This window comes from Thermobia domestica, chromosome 10, assembly GCF_964235325.1.
Source record: "Thermobia domestica chromosome 10, izTheDome1.hap1.1, whole genome shotgun sequence".
Classification (NCBI taxonomy): Eukaryota; Metazoa; Arthropoda; class Insecta; order Zygentoma; family Lepismatidae; genus Thermobia; species Thermobia domestica.
The window spans coordinates 91,259,405-91,280,601 of NC_137463.1; the positions used below are offsets into that span (position 1 = coordinate 91,259,405).

The 21,197-nt window shown below is 39.1% G+C and overlaps 1 protein-coding gene across 1 annotated transcript in view; it reads left to right on the top strand.

The window, feature by feature from the left end:
• Positions 1-17,714, top strand: part of LOC145662560 (protein stum homolog) — a 163,548-nt gene extending 145,834 nt beyond the window's left edge. The window contains exon 4 of the mRNA XM_081728242.1: positions 16,934-17,714. Within this exon, the coding sequence (XP_081584368.1) occupies positions 16,934-16,989 (56 nt within the window). The 3' untranslated portion in view covers positions 16,990-17,714. The remainder of the gene's footprint in view (positions 1-16,933) is intronic.
• Positions 17,715-21,197: the final 3,483 nt, after the last annotated feature.

Genomic DNA, 21,197 nt, shown 5'->3' on the forward strand with positions numbered 1-21,197 from the left:
CTGTGCAGTATTTTGAAATTGTCCATATATAATTATGTATAATGGTCTGACTTGTGCAACTTTATCTTTTTGTCCTTCTAAAATGACTCTTGACAATTATATTAACAAGTATGGAAAGATCAGCACAATGTATTTTTATCAGGAGTCCTTCGTGAGTGAGTCGGCAGATGTATCGCATTTGTGGCCAATTAATCCCGATTTCGAGTTCAAATGGAAAACAATTTCTCTCGGATGTAAGCCGAGAAGTGGTTTGGCTTCCGCTTTAAGCTTATGTGACCCCTTCCACCACAATCCCGTTGTTGCATAATAACACCAAGGCAAAACAAACTTATTTCTGTCCATATATGATATAAATACATAGAATAAATTATTTAAACAAAAAAACTGGTTTAAACAAAAAAAAGGGTCTTTTGGTTCTTTCAATAAAAGTCATGGTTTTTGCCAACTCTGATTTCAGAGCTACCATTTTTAACCTTATGGTTTATGTTATGAAAGTATTTCTTGCTCATCTTCTAGTAATTCTACAGAAGTAAGACAGTGTATTGAAATGGTGATATAATATTCTTTCCACGGTATGCAGCATGAGTTAGTGGAGTCTTTGGAAGGGAAGTTATGAAAGAAAATCGGATGTCATCCCTTAAAAATTTCCCTTAAGGTTAGTGTAAAGGGACAAGTTTTGCAAATAGATGTCACTACAGTCTTCGTATCTTTCCCATGTATTTTTTATCTTTCAAGAAAATTTACAATTTCTCTTACAAAATTCAACCTAGAGACTTCAAATTTTTGGAGAAGGAACTTCATAACCTATTAAAGGGAACAAACCGTGCCGATTTTTTATTTAGAATTTTATTCATTGTTGAAACAGTTCCATTGTTAAAGGTTTGGATATCCATTTCAACAATCAAGCCATTTCAACAATGAAGAAAATTTTAAATAAAAAATCGGCACGGTTTGTTCCCTTTAATAGGTTATGAAGTTCCTTTTCTAAAAATTTGAAGTCTGTAGGTTGAAATTTGTAAGAAATCGTGAATTTTCGTGAAAGGTAAAAAATACATGGGAAAGATACGAAGACTGTAGTGCCATCTATCGGCAAAGTTTGTCCCTTTAAACCAACCTTAATTCAAGATTATTGAAGGGAATTGGATGGTAACACTGTCGCAAAGGATTTCTATCTTTCAAACTATTGTGATGATTTAACCGCAAATTTAAACACTGTGTAATTTCAATTGAATTATTTCAAAATGCCATATACGTATATAAATGTAAGCAATAATATTTGTGTAACCACATATTGGTTGTGGGCAAACTATAAAATAAAATATTTTTAAAATACTCAAAGTAAACAATTAGAGCTTTCAATTAAGCACAATTCGACAACTGCCTGATTTGATCCTCTTAGCTCGGAAACTTTCCGTTTGTTTCACAAAATCACAAATTTCGTCATAATATGGATGCAGTCCGATCATTTTTTCTCCAATTCTAAACTTACATATGTGAATCATCCCTCTCTGTCTCCATATTTGAATCTATCTCTCTCTCAACATCATCCACTATGAACGCACATGACTTGGGATCAAACCTTAGACTCTTGAAACCAAATATAAAAGCTCTAGCAATGTGCTATCGTAACTCTATAGGTTTGTTGCTAAAAGCAGCGATATTTGAAATTTTGTTCAGGGGCATTCTCTGACGACATAAGAGTTTTACTTTTTATACCAGTGTTTTACTATACATTTCATCAAACAATATGTGTTTATCAAACTCAAGGCAGGGGGGAGTTACACCCTCCTGTCCTGCCCAAATGACGCTCCTGGAACATTTGCTTGCAATTATTTGGAAAAAATGAAATGAATCATTGAATAACACTCATTGTCACTAGTTTTTAGAGCTCTGCGTCCACATTACAGACTTTGGAAAACACAAAACCAACCTAGTGCCATGCTTGACGATTTCCACAAATTTCACGAAAAGCATTTTTCTAGCATGATGTGATAGGCAGTCTTTGATATGCACATAAAGGTGTTTATTAAGCTATGGGAACATTTTGTGACAATTTTTTTTTCATGCTCGAAAATGACATTTCAGAACAAACTAATGAAAGAGACGGTTTTAGAGCTATTGACCGGTAAACGTGGTGCCTGTTTTCTCCCGTCTGAATAGAAACAGTATATACATTACACAGACTGCTTTAGACAAGAAGTGGAGGAGGAGGAGAGCGGTTGGTATGAATACCAGTAGCACATAGTCGATCGGGGCGTGTGTTTCTGAATGCATAATCAGACGGCGCAAGAGTTTGTTAGTAATTTAGATTTAAACATTTTGTAACCTTTTCTATGCTGAGTATTGTACAGCGGGCTAGAGACTCGGCCGCAACAACTAGTATTGTTCATATATGTCATTCAGTTGAACCAAACGATACGGATGAGTGTAGACGCTCCAGTTTCCGATAAAATAGTCTTTATCTTGTGTAAAAAACTAAAACTTCGTTCTGTATGATAACCACGCCATCTGTTAAGATGAAATTAATACTGAAAGAGACCTTCATCATGTTTTTCGTTACGGCACTAATAACATAACAGTATATAGCGTGGCGAATGAGATTTAACTCAAATTTATTATAAACTCTTTGGGCTTTATGCAGAGTCGTTTTTAGCGTTGTCTTAAAAGCTTGATTAAGGTGTGATGCTAACTTCCGTATTTAGAAACACGTAAGTGAAGTTAACAACGATTTATATCGAAAAAGGCCACCCTCGACTTTTTCACAGGGTTGTCCAAGCACTTTAGGAGAAATCAAGTTAACTTAGTCCTATTCTCTCTTCTATTATTTCCACTATTGTACTTGGACATCCCTGCGAAAAAGTGAAGGTTTTCCTTTTACGATATAAATCGTTGTTAACTTTACTTATGTGTTTCTAAATATGGAAGTTATAGCATCACATGTTAGTCATGCTCTTAATACAATGCTAAAACAACTCTACATAACGCCTTTTAAGTTTCGTTTAACTATAATGTGATCAAAAGACGAGAAAACATTAATAAATTAATTAATACATTAGATAGAGCTGAGCAAATGATATGCTTAGGGGGAAATTGTAATGCGTAGTTTACGAGGTTTTTACAAACTTAAAAATATGGTTCCCTACTAATAAAAAATGATAGTTTTCACTGCTCAAACAAACGATATATTTATTTACTGTATTTGTAATTAAATGCTTTGTTAAGTGTATCAATTTTTGTTCGCCGTCTCCTAACAATGCCACACATAGTGGCGGGTCTAGAAGGTAAAAACTGAGGGGAGCAGCCAGACCCCAAACTATGATAGGTATATAATGAATTTGCAATTTTTCATGGGTCCTGCTGTAAAGTGGAAGGGCCGTAGCGTGAAAATTAAGTTAATTATTATACAAATTAAATCAAAATTTAAATAAATTTGCATATACTAATCTTGAAATGCTAATGTTCTGATGAATATGTAAATAACTAGCTAAGTCGGTAGAGCTTTTAAGTTTAAAATGTCGGTAGAGCAAAATATGTAATATGAAAAGATAAAGTAATTTAATGAACAAAATGAAAGTAATTTAGTATAGCATTTCAAATCCAAAAGAGAGACTCTAAATTACTGGTCTACGTGTTTCCCCAGGTGGTTAGAGACAATACTACTTCTCACTCACACAACAACACTTGGTTGTGAGAGACCGTATTTTACCAGACATTGACAACTCCGAAGCAGCTGAAAGAAATACATGAGAATATTACACTGAGCACATACCTTGTCAGACTTTCTGTGGAGAATGAAGTGCACACGAGATTCAGGAGATAGACTTTTAATGAGATGTAACAACACACGCATCAACACTATACACTGTGATAAAATAATAATAAAAAAAAATGATTAAATTTTGAACTTTCGCCGAAATGTTTAATTTAAAAAGTAAGGCCTTATTGGTTTAGATTAAATGTTCGTGCACGATTTAGCGCATCTTCAATGGTTCTCCTCTTCTCCTGGATGTCCTCCTGGTCCTCTTCTTGCAGCTTCCGATGGCTCTGCTCTCTTCCCTTTTTAGCAGAACGTAGGTCCCACGGAGATCATGTTTTCTTCCACATTAAACATGACAATACTCTGCTCTCCTCCTGGTTTGTCTCCGGTCGGTTATTCAGAGAATAATTAACATATCTCTGGATCTTGTGCCTGCAGTGGATCAGGATCTCAGCACAGGTTGCTTCGCCTATCCTAACGCGATCCAGCCTGTTAGGTGGCTATTGCTCGACTATCTAACTTCATCACCCCCAATAGAAAAGGGAAGATGACACTATCAGGTTCGTTTAACAGGTTATATTATCTCCTGCGCATACTTTATTAAATGTTCGTACACCACTGTCCTGTACTAAACGCACACAGTTGCGAAATTCGTCGCGCAGGATTAATAACGAGATATAATATATATACACATTTTACGAAGAATATCTGCACTAAGATAAATATTGACTATATGTATGATTAATAGTATAAGTATTTACCAAATGTTTGTGTACATAGTTCATCCCACGAGCTTAAATGTTTGTCGCTAACACTGTCTCTTAGTATAACAGAGACACCAATTTCTCTATCCGTCAAAACCGAGTTTCTCTATGCGAGCGCGAGAGTGATACCTCTCTTCCGATCACCAGACACGAATTGCCCTTCTTCCCCCTGCCTCCTAGGTTTTGTCAAAACCACCTTCCACACAAAAGGCTGGGCTCGCCTCATAGCTTTTGCGAGTCTTATGACGGGGTGAAGTGGGGAAGAGAAGGGGTTGCCTACAGAGGTCATTGTCCCCTCTGACCTGAATTTACACTTTCACTGTTTCTAATGTACATCATTTAAAATTGTTAATAGATACTCGCAAACTGATGTATCTACAGTATAGCTGAAATGTCTAGCTTTAGAATGATGCATAGCACTTCACTAATCATGTTCTTATTAACCAGGTATTTTATGTTTTTCTCACAAAAATTGCTTAATTTTCGGCTGAGAGGACACACTGCTCTCATCAGACCTGACGGTCCTGACACCTAGCGGGATTTCTCCGCGACCACTCACCTGTGTGAGGGGTTGCTATGTGAAGTTGTCATATCTTCATTGTTTTTGTTGAATTAAAGTGTTTGTCAACATAGCACACACGAGAATTAACACCTATATACAATAAGACAGCTTATTTGTAAGTGTGACATGCTGTCATATCTTAAAAACATAGAAATTTTACATTTTCTCCCTTGTTGGTGCAAGTTTTCCCCTCAGGACGTCGCCTGCCAAGATACCGGATGTTTATGCTCTTACATCTATCATGCATTCCTTCCATGAAGTACCGCCGGACTTGCCGTCCTGTACTGAAATAAGCCTTTTTTGATACGACACAAAAATAACACAATACAGCGACTAACCTAAGCTATATTCTACACTAACGAAATATCAAGAAAATCTTTACAATATTAAAAGAATTACTTGTGGAAGTAAAATTATCTACAGGGGTGAAGGATTCTACATGGAATGCTCCGTTCCTCGGTTTTTCTCCGGTGAGGTGAGGGGAGCTGCGAAATTCGAGGTTGGATTCTAGCTGGCCGAATTTCCGTTGGAAAGGACGCTAGCTGCTCTAAAAGTGTTACTTCTGGCCAACTTCTGAAATTGTCACACCTCTTTGCAGTCGAAGTTTCGCATGTACTTACGAACTCCAGCAAGCAAACTTAAACAATGGCTACTCCCGACTTGGAGTCTACAGGTACACATCGTCTCTGACCATGGTAATTTTCACATATGTATCTATCGCAGGTTTATGCACACTGAAGATTCATCCATATTCTCTTCTTTCTGAAAATTCTAGTTAGCAACCCTGGACCACCTACACTTAACTCGTGGGTGTTCTCTTCTTTGAGACAAAGAATCTCCCAACTTTGCTTTTTTTTTCTGTGTGTGCTGGGTTCATGCGATGTACCGTCTAGCTTCCTAAGATTTCCAAAGCATTGCTTTCTGCACATATTATTCTCAATCGAGGTGTTTAATTCAACTTCTATCTTGATTTAATCCTTACCCTTACATTTATATAACACACATAATAATAATAATAATAATAATAATAATAATAATAATAATAATAATAATAATAATAATAATAATAATAATAATAATAATAAACACAAAAATGAAATAAACTATACACAATTACTTCCACAACTAATCCTTTACTTATTCTATCTTAAATGCAAATTAATATACGGAAAGTGTATGTGAATATGTAAATTTAAAAAAAAATTAATTATATGCATATCACGATTTTAATACATTTACATAAGCTAATGTATGTACGTTACATTTATCCCCCTCTAAAGGGTTATACAAGGTTATTCCGATAATCCTTGTATATTCCTACATTTGTGTTGGAAATAGTTACATCATAGTCAAAATACAATATCAAAACAAATAAACAAACACTAACATGATACGCAAAACTAATTGACAATAAGAATAAATATTCGAAGCTAATGAGGGTCCAGAAATGAAAACATGTATGCATAAATGAAAACAAAAACATTACACTCCTAACCTAGAAACTAGCTATACTATTTAACTGTACAAAAAAAAATTCAGGTATGTATTGTTACCTCTGGTGCTTGCAGTGAGGTACAGCGACGAAAACAGGTTTTCTACCTCAACGCTGTTTTCTTCTTTTTCTCTTATCTTCTTCAAGCAGGAAGGTTAGCACCCTGCTGAGGGTTGTTTTCGCGTTCAATGAACCGCTTGAGGTGAAAGCCGTTACGCTTCATTATGTGTTCCTTGGTGTCAGGGTCACCCAAGTTATACACATTTTTCTCTGTTTTAGACAGGATACGGTAGGGCCCAGAATATAACAGTAATATCTTCTTAGTAATTCCCTTAAATGCGTCAGATTTTGGAAAGTTTCTGACCAGTACTAATTCTCCAACTTCGAATTGCACAGTGTGGTGTCGTTTATCGAAGCTTTTCTTCCTCTCTTGTGCATTCTTGTTCAAGTTCTTGGCCGCTATCTCCGAGTAATATTGTATGCTCTTGTGCTTTTCCACTTCCGGGATTTCAAAGAGTCTAGCCACTTCTTTTGACATAGACTGTCCAAAGTGCACCTCATACGGGCTTAGGTTTGTCGACAGATGTACCACCGAATTCAGACACTTTTCAATTTTTTCTATATGTTTTGGCCATTCTCTCTGCTTGTCATGGCACAATTTTCTCAACATTCTCACTGTCGAACGTACCCCTACTTCCGCCATATTTCCTTGCGGATAATACGGTGTACTGTAGATGGGTTTTATTCCTAGCTCGTTTAGTTCTTTCCTCCATTTGGCACTGGAGAACTGTGACCCATTGTCTGTCAGAACAACCTCTACTGACGGGCACAGTTTGAGAAATTCCTTCAACTTTTTGAGAGCGGTACTCGTCGTCGCTCTTCTACATGGAAACAAACCTATCAATTTAGAGAATGCATCAACACACACCAAAATGTAGCTTACATTGCCTATCCCTACAGGCAGTTGCCCTAGCCAATCGACACAAACCATGTAGCTATGTCTGTTTACTACCACGGGGTTCAGTGGTCCCGCTTGGTATGTGTGTGGGGGGTTTGCTTTCTGACACAGTCCACAAGACGCTGTGAATTTCCTGATAACATTTCTCATTCTAGGCCAAACGAAGTACTCGGATAGCATTGGCACTAATTTGCTAGCAGAGACGTGTCCACGCTCGTCATGATAATACTGGAGCAGTGGTTGCACAAGTACTTCCGGTATGCAAATGCGCAAACCATCACGGTCACGCTTGCATAACCGTCCATTTGAAAGAAGGTACTGGTGATTACTGCTTGCTACCTTTCCTGTATGGTCGTCATTCATAATTTTCTTCTTTATTTCCCCATACACTGGATCCGACGATTGCATCTCGGGTAATATTGCTACCAGTTCCCTGAGTTTCCCTGGTAACGCTGTTAGTATGGTCATTAGGGACTCGTTTAATACTAACTTCTTGTTCTCGTCGAATTTCTTTCCGGTGTTGGGCGGATATCTCGACATATAGTCACTTAAGTTTTCTTTCGACGGGACATACTCGAACTCGAAAGAAAGTACGCTGAGTGCGAGTACCCATCTCACTAGCCTCTGCGACGTCAGTCTACACAGTAACAAGAAGCGAAGTGATTGGTGATCTGAGCGAATTTTGAACCGGTTGCCTACCAAATAATGTTTGAATTTATTGACGCCATCTATCACCGCTGCGCATTCCTTCTCTGTGATCGAGTAATGACGTTCCGCAGAATTGAATATCCGTGACGTCATTCCAATAATACGGATGTTTCCATCATCGTCTACTTGATAGAGATGCGATGAACAACTGACATCGGATGCATCGCATTCCAAGATCAGTTGCTTGTCAGGGAGAGGCTTTTTCAGTACAACTTTCTCCTGAAATACTTCCCTGATCCGGTTGAAAGCATCTTCATGACAAGGAAGCCACTGAAACTTTGCTCCCTTTTTCAGTAGCTGGAATAGCGGGAAAAGTATTTCTGAAAACTGCGTACTGAATATTCTGTAAAATTGACAGTACCCTATAAAGCTTCTCAACTCTCGCACATTTCTGGGTCTTCTGAAAGTCAACACTTTCTCTACTTTCTCTTGACACTTCCCTATGCCCTCAGGCGAAAGTTCATAGCCCAGAATGTTTATGCGCTGTCTCGCAAACTGACATTTCTTTAATCTAAGTGTCAGACCACCTGCGTGTAATTTCCCAAGTACTACATCAAGATGATGCATGTGCTCATCAAAAGAAAAACTGGCAATCGCGACGTCATCAACATAGTGGCCGCTAAAGCTCCTGCATTCATCTCCTAAAATTGAGTCAATTGCTCTTACACAAGACGCTAGACTTTGCTTTGTACCAAAAGGAAGTTTTACAAAAACATATGTTATGCCCTCATGTATGAAACCTAAATATTTTTGACTTTCTTTTTCCACTTGAATTTGGAGAAAACTTTCCACTGAATCTATTACAGAGAAGAAGCGTCTATCACACAGGTCCTGTAATGTACTTAACGCTGGAATGGGCTGGTCGAATTCGCTTCTAGTGATCTCAGACAATTTACGCGCATCCAAACATACGCGTGCGCGTCCATCTTTCTTTGGAACAACCACAAGTGGGCTCGTGTACGATGTGGGAAACTTCTTCACAATTCCCCACGCTAACCATCGATTTATGGTGTTGGTTACCTGATTCTTAAATCTTAGCGCATAGGGATACATTCTTGCTTTTAGAGGTCGGTCGTCTGTGACCTCGATAGTGTGTTGGTAATTCTTTATACACCCGGGCTTCTCGTCAAAAATCTCACGGTGTTTATAGAGAATGATATACAATTGTTGTTTCTCATCCCTACTTAAATCGGTGTACTTTTCGACATGTTCCTTGATCTCTGCTGGTGTAGCCTGGGTTCGAACTTTAGTCCAATCATGTGGCGAGTACACGACATTCGCCAGTTCAGCGGTGGTTGGGAATTTACCATCATCCAACCGTGTACGCAGTGTTGCCAATTCCTTACCACGGCATCCTCCTGCATCTAACAACTGTGGCTGAACATTCGTATGGGGTCCTCTATTTGACGCACACATACTAATGACATTGGGACTGTCACCAATCAACTCTCTAACATCGTCGTCGAACTCCCAGGATAATTTTCTTATAATCAGATCGTCTTCCTCGATCTCTATGTTGCGAAAAGAAACCTTTATTGAATAGGGATGGTTAAGCTGCAACACGCCCTGATCATAATTCAGGACGGCTCTACTCTCTACGAAAAACTGAGATCCCAAAATCAGTTCTCTATTAAGCCCTTTAACAATGATTCCTACGGTGTAATACATTTTCCCTTCTACTTCAATTTCCAACATGGCTTGTCCAATGAGTGACGCAATGGACCTACCAAAAGCAGAACTGACCCTAATGTTAGTGGATTTTATAAATGCTGGAGAAGGTTCTCGCTTACTAACGCGTTCCCACAGCTGTTCTGACAAAGCACTCACTGTAGCCCCGCTGTCCAGAAGTGCTAAAATTTTCTCTCCAAAAAGAACTACCTCCACTTCCGGTAGTGTAATAACATTATTGGTTGGGAGTTTTCCTGCACTAGAATCCAATAAGTTACGAAAAATCGCATTCGTCTCATCGAAATTTTCCTTATCTAATTTAATTTCCTTCCCATTTCTCAAAATCAAACAGATTTCTTGACGAACAACTTTCGCAGCACTGGAAAAGTGTTGCTTCTCAATGATTTCCACACATTGACTACATTTACTTTCTATATTTTCAATTTCTTTAACTAGCGTCTCGCAGTCTACTTCATGAGATGAGCATTTCTCGTTTTCATTATTACGTACGTGTCCAGGTGTAATAATCGCAGGCGTTTCCAGAATATTCAGTATGCATCTTGCATCTCCGCCTCCCTGTTCACGCACGAGATGTCCTCAGTTTCGCACGCTGGTAGGGCTATTCGGACGTGAGCGATTTCGAGACTGAGGCTGTCTCGATGGTCCTGCCCTCTGCTCTTGCACACTAACTTCATTAATCTCCTGAGTGTACTCGCTTCCACTCTCGTGTCCAGAGTTCCTACCTCTGCCACGACCACGCCTATTTCTATTCATGCCTCGTGGTGCCGCGCTGTCTCTAACTCTCCAGCCACGATCGCCCTGTTGCCAATTTTCATCATTATTGTGGCTCCTATTCTGGTGGTTCTGATTGCCTCTCCTACCCCTCTGCTCATAAGGGCCCCTATTTTGGTGCGTCCTTCTGCGTATCCTGGAGGGGTTACTCGGCCTATTGTTCCTTTGTGAGGGGGGTGACTTTTCACTAGCTACTTCCTGAACTTCTAACATGTTTATCCCCCTCCTACCACCATTGTTGCTACTCTGGGGTTGGTACGTGCTTTGCAGCTCTCCAACAATTCCCAGTAGCTCTTCGATGGTGCGTGGCTTCGACGAGACGATACATCGATAAATCGAGAACGGTAGTTGTCTCGGAAGCACACGCAATAAGACTGATTGGGGTAGTGGCGGGTCGAGAATACTATTATTGTGTAACAGTTCTAATAAGTATTCCGTCGGTTTCTTGTTGCCCCTCGGCTCGAATCTCGACGTCAAAATCGATGCTCGTAGGTTCGCCAGTTTCTCTTCATTTAAATAAGTAGCCCGGAAGTGACTCAGTAATTCTGCATAACTCTGGCACTTAATTGAGGTTACTTGGAACCACTGCCTGGATATTCCCTTGAATGCTCGTCCACAGAAGGCCAGCCTTCTGTCTTCAGGCACGCCAGTAAGCTCGAAGTAGCTCTCCAACTCCTGAACGAAGTTGTGAGCTTGTATTTCACTTTCACTACCAGAAAAAATGGGCAGTGTAAGGTCGCGATGTAAGAAACCTAGTGCGGACGCCAATTGACACGTTTGAGGTCCATTTTGCAGTTGGAGAGACGACTGCTCTGCATTATTGTCTCGTCTCGAATGCTCAGGGGTCTGTCTCGACGGGCCTGGAACCGGAGATTCCGCTCTATTATTCGAGACGGATGCAGACGTGTTCACCTCGCTTGTCCGGTCTCGAACCGTTTCTCTCAGCGATTCGAGCTCTCGTTCCAGCTTGGAACATACGTGACTCACATTTTCTTGAATTTCCTGAATGCCATCCCGACATTCACTTCGAACTTCTTCGAGCTGCTGTTCTTGCCCGAATTCTCGTCGTGCTCGAATCAATTGCTCTCTCCAACTGATCTCGACTTGTCTCAGGTTGTTTTGTAGTTGTCCTACAGTTCCCTCAACATTGTCAATACGCCCAACTAAATCTCCTACACTTTCGCGGACACCTTCCACTTGAGTATTTACATCTGTCACGTGGTCCCCTACTCTTTCAATCTCACCACGCAGGTGACCCACTTCTCGGTCTACTTTGGCTAAATCTGCGCCTAGAGCCTCGGTGACCTCTTCAATCCTATTTCCTGAGCTAATCTCAAGTTGTCGAACTCGCTCATCTGTTTCCCGGATCGAATTCTTGAGCTCATCGCACGTCACCGCTAATCTCTCATTTAGAGACTCTGCCGTCGCGTCTAAACGAGCGTTTAACTCCAGAACACTGTTGTTAAGTTCCTGTCGAACGCTGACAGTGATTTCGCGACCTGCAGTCTCTAATCGCTGTAGTAATCTCTGACTGGCTTCTTCCTGTTTTTGTTCCTGTTCCCCTATTTTTCCTGAAATTTCCTGTAATGCTATTTCTTGTTTGCGGGAAATTTCCTGAAGGGATTTTTCCTGCTTCTTCTCCTGGCTTTCTAACCTACATGATATCTCCTGCAGCGATCGCGTCTGGTTCTCAGACATTTCCCTCAACATTGAAAACAACGAGGAGAGGGCGGGGTCTGTCATGTTGCTCACGAGCCGAGCCGAGGTTCCCGGAACTGGTTCTTCGTTGCGCTCTCTCTCAGCATCGCTAGCTACAGCGTTGCCAGCGTTTACATCTGACACCTGCTCTTCCCCCACAGGTGTGTCCTGTCTAACTGTTTCTCTGTCGTCATTATTTCCTAACTCTTGTGTGTAATTCTCTAGGTCTACACCAAACTCGCCTAGCTGATTGAAATTTTCTTCACAGTTATCCATTTTCCTCGTCTGGCTACGCGTTCTCACCATGAATACACGAAGATATATAGTAAACAAAGATTTCTAGTACACGCGTTTAAAAATTGATCCCCCTCCTAATCTCTAAATATGGGGAAAATTCTCTAACTGTACATATATATCTCTAAATATCACACAAGAAATAATCATAAATACACAAGCAAAAACACACACTGAAATTTTCTTGTTCTGCGCGAGAAACAAACAAACAAACAAACAAACAAAAACTTGACACGCGTAAGGCTTATTTCAGTCAATACGGTTGTGTGAGAAATAGTATTGCTCAGCTGAGGTTTTCAATCGACACAAAATTATTACCATTGCAACAAGATTACAGTACTTAACTTTACTTTAACTTGCCTCAGCTTTTACTGTTCAGTTGTATTAAAACAACAAATTTTAAAAATTGCAAAAATTTTGAAAGGTTTACCAAATATAGTCTGAACAGTTTTCTCCTATCCTTATGCAGTTACTGATTTTCTACCTGGAGAAATTCATGCCCATGCTGGGTAAGCCAGATTTGTACAGTGGAAGGGCCGTAGCGTGAAAATTAAGTTAATTATTATACAAATTAAATCAAAATTTAAATAAATTTGCATATACTAATCTTGAAATGCTAATGTTCTGATGAATATGTAAATAACTAGCTAAGTCGGTAGAGCTTTTAAGTTTAAAATGTCGGTAGAGCAAAATATGTAATATGAAAAGATAAAGTAATTTAATGAACAAAATGAAAGTAATTTAGTATAGCATTTCAAATCCAAAAGAGAGACTCTAAATTACTGGTCTACGTGTTTCCCCAGGTGGTTAGAGACAATACTACTTCTCACTCACACAACAACACTTGGTTGTGAGAGACCGTATTTTACCAGACATTGACAACTCCGAAGCAGCTGAAAGAAATACATGAGAATATTACACTGAGCACATACCTTGTCAGACTTTCTGTGGAGAATGAAGTGCACACGAGATTCAGGAGATAGACTTTTAATGAGATGTAACAACACACGCATCAACACTATACACTGTGATAAAATAATAATAAAAAAAATGATTAAATTTTGAACTTTCGCCGAAATGTTTAATTTAAAAAGTAAGGCCTTATTGGTTTAGATTAAATGTTCGTGCACGATTTAGCGCATCTTCAATGGTTCTCCTCTTCTCCTGGATGTCCTCCTGGTCCTCTTCTTGCAGCTTCCGATGGCTCTGCTCTCTTCCCTTTTTAGCAGAACGTAGGTCCCACGGAGATCATGTTTTCTTCCACATTAAACATGACAATACTCTGCTCTCCTCCTGGTTTGTCTCCGGTCGGTTATTCAGAGAATAATTAACATATCTCTGGATCTTGTGCCTGCAGTGGATCAGGATCTCAGCACAGGTTGCTTCGCCTATCCTAACGCGATCCAGCCTGTTAGGTGGCTATTGCTCGACTATCTAACTTCATCACCCCCAATAGAAAAGGGAAGATGACACTATCAGGTTCGTTTAACAGGTTATATTATCTCCTGCGCATACTTTATTAAATGTTCGTACACCACTGTCCTGTACTAAACGCACACAGTTGCGAAATTCGTCGCGCAGGATTAATAACGAGATATAATATATATACACATTTTACGAAGAATATCTGCACTAAGATAAATATTGACTATATGTATGATTAATAGTATAAGTATTTACCAAATGTTTGTGTACATAGTTCATCCCACGAGCTTAAATGTTTGTCGCTAACACTGTCTCTTAGTATAACAGAGACACCAATTTCTCTATCCGTCAAAACCGAGTTTCTCTATGCGAGCGCGAGAGTGATACCTCTCTTCCGATCACCAGACACGAATTGCCCTTCTTCCCCCTGCCTCCTAGGTTTTGTCAAAACCACCTTCCACACAAAAGGCTGGGCTCGCCTCATAGCTTTTGCGAGTCTTATGACGGGGTGAAGTGGGGAAGAGAAGGGGTTGCCTACAGAGGTCATTGTCCCCTCTGACCTGAATTTACACTTTCACTGTTTCTAATGTACATCATTTAAAATTGTTAATAGATACTCGCAAACTGATGTATCTACAGTATAGCTGAAATGTCTAGCTTTAGAATGATGCATAGCACTTCACTAATCATGTTCTTATTAACCAGGTATTTTATGTTTTTCTCACAAAAATTGCTTAATTTTCGGCTGAGAGGACACACTGCTCTCATCAGACCTGACGGTCCTGACACCTAGCGGGATTTCTCCGCGACCACTCACCTGTGTGAGGGGTTGCTATGTGAAGTTGTCATATCTTCATTGTTTTTGTTGAATTAAAGTGTTTGTCAACATAGCACACACGAGAATTAACACCTATATACAATAAGACAGCTTATTTGTAAGTGTGACATGCTGTCATATCTTAAAAACATAGAAATTTTACATTTTCTCCCTTGTTGGTGCAAGTTTTCCCCTCAGGACGTCGCCTGCCAAGATACCGGATGTTTATGCTCTTACATCTATCATGCATTCCTTCCATGAAGTACCGCCGGACTTGCCGTCCTGTACTGAAATAAGCCTTTTTTTGATACGACACAAAAATAACACAATACAGCGACTAACCTAAGCTATATTCTACACTAACGAAATATCAAGAAAATCTTTACAATATTAAAAGAATTACTTGTGGAAGTAAAATTATCTACAGGGGTGAAGGATTCTACATGGAATGCTCCGTTCCTCGGTTTTTCTCCGGTGAGGTGAGGGGAGCTGCGAAATTCGAGGTTGGATTCTAGCTGGCCGAATTTCCGTTGGAAAGGACGCTAGCTGCTCTAAAAGTGTTACTTCTGGCCAACTTCTGAAATTGTCACACCTCTTTGTAGTCGAAGTTTCGCATGTACTTACGAACTCCAGCAAGCAAACTTAAACAATGGCTACTCCCGACTTGGAGTCTACAGGTACACATCGTCTCTGACCATGGTAATTTTCACATATGTATCTATCGCAGGTTTATGCACACTGAAGATTCATCCATATTCTCTTCTTTCTGAAAATTCTAGTTAGCAACCCTGGACCACCTACACTTAACTCGTGGGTGTTCTCTTCTTTGAGACAAAGAATCTCCCAACTTTGCTTTTTTTTTCTGTGTGTGCTGGGTTCATGCGATGTACCGTCTAGCTTCCTAAGATTTCCAAAGCATTGCTTTCTGCACATATTATTCTCAATCGAGGTGTTTAATTCAACTTCTATCTTGATTTAATCCTTACCCTTACATTTATATAACACACATAATAATAATAATAATAATAATAATAATAATAATAATAATAATAATAATAATAATAATAATAATAATAATAATAAACACAAAAATGAAATAAACTATACACAATTACTTCCACAACTAATCCTTTACTTATTCTATCTTAAATGCAAATTAATATACGGAAAGTGTATGTGAATATGTAAATTTAAAAAAAAATTAATTATATGCATATCACGATTTTAATACATTTACATAAGCTAATGTATGTACGTTACACTGCAGAAGTTTCCAACTCAACTCTCTTCCGATGGATATTATGGCTAGGTTGGTCGTTGACATTGTGGACCTCAAATATTGTTTTACACATTGCATAACAGAAAAACTGCAACTAGATCCTCCCTGGACATACACATTCCCAATAGCGGTGTTCATACTACTTGTAAACATAGTTCAAGCAAAAAGCTAAGAGCGTGCCAAAATGTTGTCGGTAACATTTAAAAGGCTACACTTCGGAATAAATGATAATTAAACGCTAAACATAGGAAACCGAAACATAGAGTCAATTCACTCCAAAATAAGTAATGAGTTGACGCTATATAAGGATTTCCAAAACCCTCTATCCTCTTATATATTAGTCTTCCAAAGAAAACAACATTCATTATTGGACGTCGCTTGTGTAGTGCTCATTTATAAAATGTTATGACAACGTAATAGCTTTACAAATACAAATCCTTTTGTCCATAAGTTAACGCCCGTTTAATGTATTCATTCATTTTAAAAACTTTCCAAAAATTTTCACGATAATATTTTAATACTCTTTTAGGTCTTAAATAGTGCGTTTTCGACCTTTGCTAATTATAATTGTTTTCTTTCATTTGATATAGGAAATAATCCCCCGAAGTTGGGTCCATGTTACGTGCTTCCTAGAGCAACATATAATAATAAATACATTATGAAATATATGTTTTACTCTTGACATCGTGAAGTTACATGTTGTCTTCTTTGTTTTCTAGTAACGTTGAAGACTCAACCATCACCAGTTCCTACGTTCCAAATAACTCAACCTTAAGCTTTTGTATAGAAGGAACGTGAAGGTCCCGAGAACTATGACAGAATCATTGATTTTACTAAGAAGCAAATGGATCGAAGACAGTAAGAACATCAGCATGTGAACATCTTTATAAATGAAGTGATATGTGAAGGAATCGAAAGACAGTTCAAGGTTATTTCCTTTTACAATATTGCCAACTAATTAAATAAATTTCAACTTTTGCATTGGTGTCAGTTTATCTCAAAATTGTACTTTAAATTCAGTCATCCTCTTTTAAACAGTGTATTGCATACAACATATTATAATATGAAGTATCTTATCACAAGGAGAGTTCAGAACACTCTCTAATAAGAAAATAATCTTGGATTCGACGAGATTAGGGAAATTTGCTTTTCATTTGTAAACATAGACTTTCAAGTTACAAATAAAATTACTGACGAGGAAATACATCTGTTTATATACTGTTATTACCATGTAGAATCTAGAAAAGCACCTGGCAAACGATGTATATCAGCATATCGTTCAATAAGATACTGGAAGCTATATAACTCATAAACAATACTAAATACAGAAAAAGCAAGAGTAGGCTGACACCAAAATTATACACTGAGGTTCATTATGATGTTACAAACATATAATATATGAATCTCATATAGAGATAGAGAAATAGTTTATTATATAAAGAAATACAAAATATTCTACATACATTGTAAGAATACGTTGCTGCAATTACACACACGTTTGTAGCAACGCGTGTCAAGTTAGACCAACCACCAACACCAAAACGACCGGAACATATCTCAGAATTATGGGCTATTTATGGGCTAATTAGTTGCTCTAATCCCAATTTTTGGGCTCCTACTGTTTAGCGGGAAATCGGATTCAAAGTGGGCGAGTCCAGCTTGATATCAAGCTAGAACCACCCATATGGTTAGAATGGTCCGATCGAAAAAATCCAAACGCCAGAATTATGGGCTATTTATGGGCTAATTAGTTGCTCTAATCCCAATTTTTGGGCTCCTACTGTTTAGCGGGAAATCGGATTCAAAGTGGGCGAGTCCAGCTTGATATCAAGCTAGAACCACCCATATGGTTAGAATGGTCCGATCGAAAAAATTCAAAGGCCAGAATTATGGGCTATTTATGGGCTAATTAGTTGCTCTAATCCCAATTTTTGGGCTCCTACTGTTTAGCGGGAAATCGGATTCAAAGTGGGCGAGTCCAGCTTGATATCAAGCTAGAACCCCCCATATGGTTAGAATGGTCCGATCGAAAAAATTCAAACGCCAGAATTATGGGCTATTTATGGGCTAATTAGTTGCTCTAATCCCAATTTTTGGGCTCCTACTGTTTAGCGGGAAATCGGATTCAAAGTGGGCGAGTCCAGCTTGATATCAAGCTAGAACCCCCCATATGGTTAGAATGGTCCGATCGAAAAAATTCAAACGCCAGAATTATGGGCTATTTATGGGCTAATTAGTTGCCCTAATCCCAATTTTTGGGCTCCTACTGTTTAGCGGGAAATCGGATTCAAAGTGGGCGAGTCCAGCTTGATATCAAGCTAGAACCTCCCATACGGTTACGATTAGAATAATCCGATCGAAAAAATTCAAACGCCAGAATCATGGGCTGTTTATGAGCTAATTAGTTGCTCTAATCCCAATTTTTGGGCTCGTACTGTTTACCGGGAAATCGGATTCAAAATGGGCGAGTCTAGCTTGATATCAAGCTAGAACCCCGCATATGGTTAGAATGGTCCGATCGAAAAAATTCAAACGCCAGAATTATGGGCTAATTAGTTGCTCTAATCCCAATTTTTGGGATCCTACTGTTTAGCGGGAAATCGGATTCAAAGTGGGCGAGTCCAGCTTGATATCAAGCTAGAACCCCCCATATGGTTAGAATGGTCCGATCGAAAAAATTCAAAGGCCAGAATTATGGGCTATTTATGGGCTAATTAGTTGCTCTAATCCCAATTTTTGGGCTCGTACTGTTTACTGGGAAATCGGATTCAAAATGGGCGAGTCTAGCTTGATATCAAGCTAGAACCCCGCATATGGTTAGAATGGTCCGATCGAAAAAATTCAAACGCCAGAATTATGGGCTAATTAGTTGCTCTAATCCCAATTTTTGGGATCCTACTGTTTAGCGGGAAATCGGATTCAAAGTGGGCGAGTCCAGCTTGATATCAAGCTAGAACCCCCCATATGGTTAGAATGGTCCGATCGAAAAAATTCAAAGGCCAGAATTATGGGCTATTTATGGGCTAATTAGTTGCTCTAATCCCAATTTTTGGGCTCCTACTGTTTAGCGGGAAATCAGATTCAAAGTGGGCGAGTCCAGCTTGATATCAAGCTAGAACCCCCCATATGGTTAGAATGGTCCGATCGAAAAAATTCAAACGCCAGAATTATGGGCTATTTATGGGCTAATTAGTTGCTCTAATCCGAATTTTTGGGCTCCTACTGTTTAGCGGGAAATCGGATTCAAAGTGGGCGAGTCCAGCTTGATATCAAGCTAGAACCCCCCATATGGTTAGAATGGTCCGATCGAAAAAATTCAAAGGCCAGAATTATGGGCTATTTATGGGCTAATTAGTTGCCCTAATCCCAATTTTTGGGCTCCTACTGTTTAGCGGGAAATCGGATTCAAAGTGGGCGAGTCCAGCTTGATATCAAGCTAGAACCTCCCATACGGTTACAGTTAGAATGGTCCGATCGAAAAAATTCAAAGGCCAGAATTATGGGCTATTTATGGGCTAATTAGTTGCCCTAATCCCAATTTTTGGGCTCCTACTGTTTAGCGTGAAATCGCATTCAAAGTGGGCGAGTCCAGCTTGATATCAAGCTAGAACCTCCCATACGGTTACGATTAGAATAATCCGATCGAAAAAATTCAAACGCCAGAATCATGGGCTGTTTATGAGCTAATTAGTTGCTCTAATCCCAATTTTTGGGCTTCTACTGCTTATCGGGAAATCGGATTCAATATAGGTGAGTCTAGCTTGATATCAAGCTAGAACCTGCCATACGGTTACAGTTAGAATGGTCCGATCGAAAAAATTCAAACGACAGAATTATGGACTACTTATTTACTTTAATCCCAATTTTTGGGCTCCTATTGTTTAGTAGGAAATCAAATTTAAAATGGAGGAGTCTAACTTGATATGAAGCTAGAACCTCCCACAGGGTTAAAATGATTCGATCGGAAGAATTCAAACGCCAGAATTATGAACTATTTATGGGCTAATTAGTTGCTCTAATCCCAATTTTTGGGCTTCTACTGTTTAGCGGGAAATCGGATTCAAAATGGGCGTGTCTAGCTTGATACCAAACTAGAACCCCCCATGCGGCTAAAGTGATCCGATCGAAAAAATTCAAACGCCAGAAATATGAGCTATTTATGGGCTAATTAGTTGCTCTAATCCCAATTTTTTGGCTCCTACTGTTTAGCGGGAAATCGGATTCAAAATTGGCGATTCTAGCTTGACACCAAGCAAGAACCTCCCATATGGTTAAAATGTTCCGTTCGAAAAAATTCAAACGCCAGAATTATGGTCTGTTTAAGGTCTACTTATTTGCTCAATCCCAATTTTGGGCTCCTATTGTTTAGTGGGAAATCGGACTTAAAATGGGCGAGTCTAACTTGATATCAAGCTGGAACACCCAATATGGTTACGGTTAGAATGGTACGATCGAAAAAAACCAAACGGCAGAATTATAGGCTATTTATGGGCTAAGTAGTTGCTCTAATCCCACTTTTTGGGCTTCAAATGTTTAGCGGGAAATCGGATTCAAAATGGGCGAGTCTAGCTTGATACCAACCTAGAACCCCCCCATGCGGTTAAAGTGATCCGATCGAAAAAATTCAAACGCCAGAAATATGGGCTATTTATGGGCTAATTAGTTGCTCTAATCCCAATTTTTGGGTTCTTACTGTTTAATGGGAAATCGGATCTAATATAGACGAGTCTAGCTTGATATCAAGCTAGAACCTGTCATGCGGTTACGGTTAGAATGGTCCGATCGAAAAAATTCAAACGACAGAATTGTGGGATAACTATGGACTACTTATTTACTTTAATCCCAAATTTTGGGCTCCTATTGTTTAGTAGGAAATCGGATTTAAAACGGGGGAGTCTAACTTGATATCAAGCTAGAACCCCCAATATGGTTACGGTTAGAATGGTTCGATGGAAAAAATTCAAACACCAGAATTATGGGCTA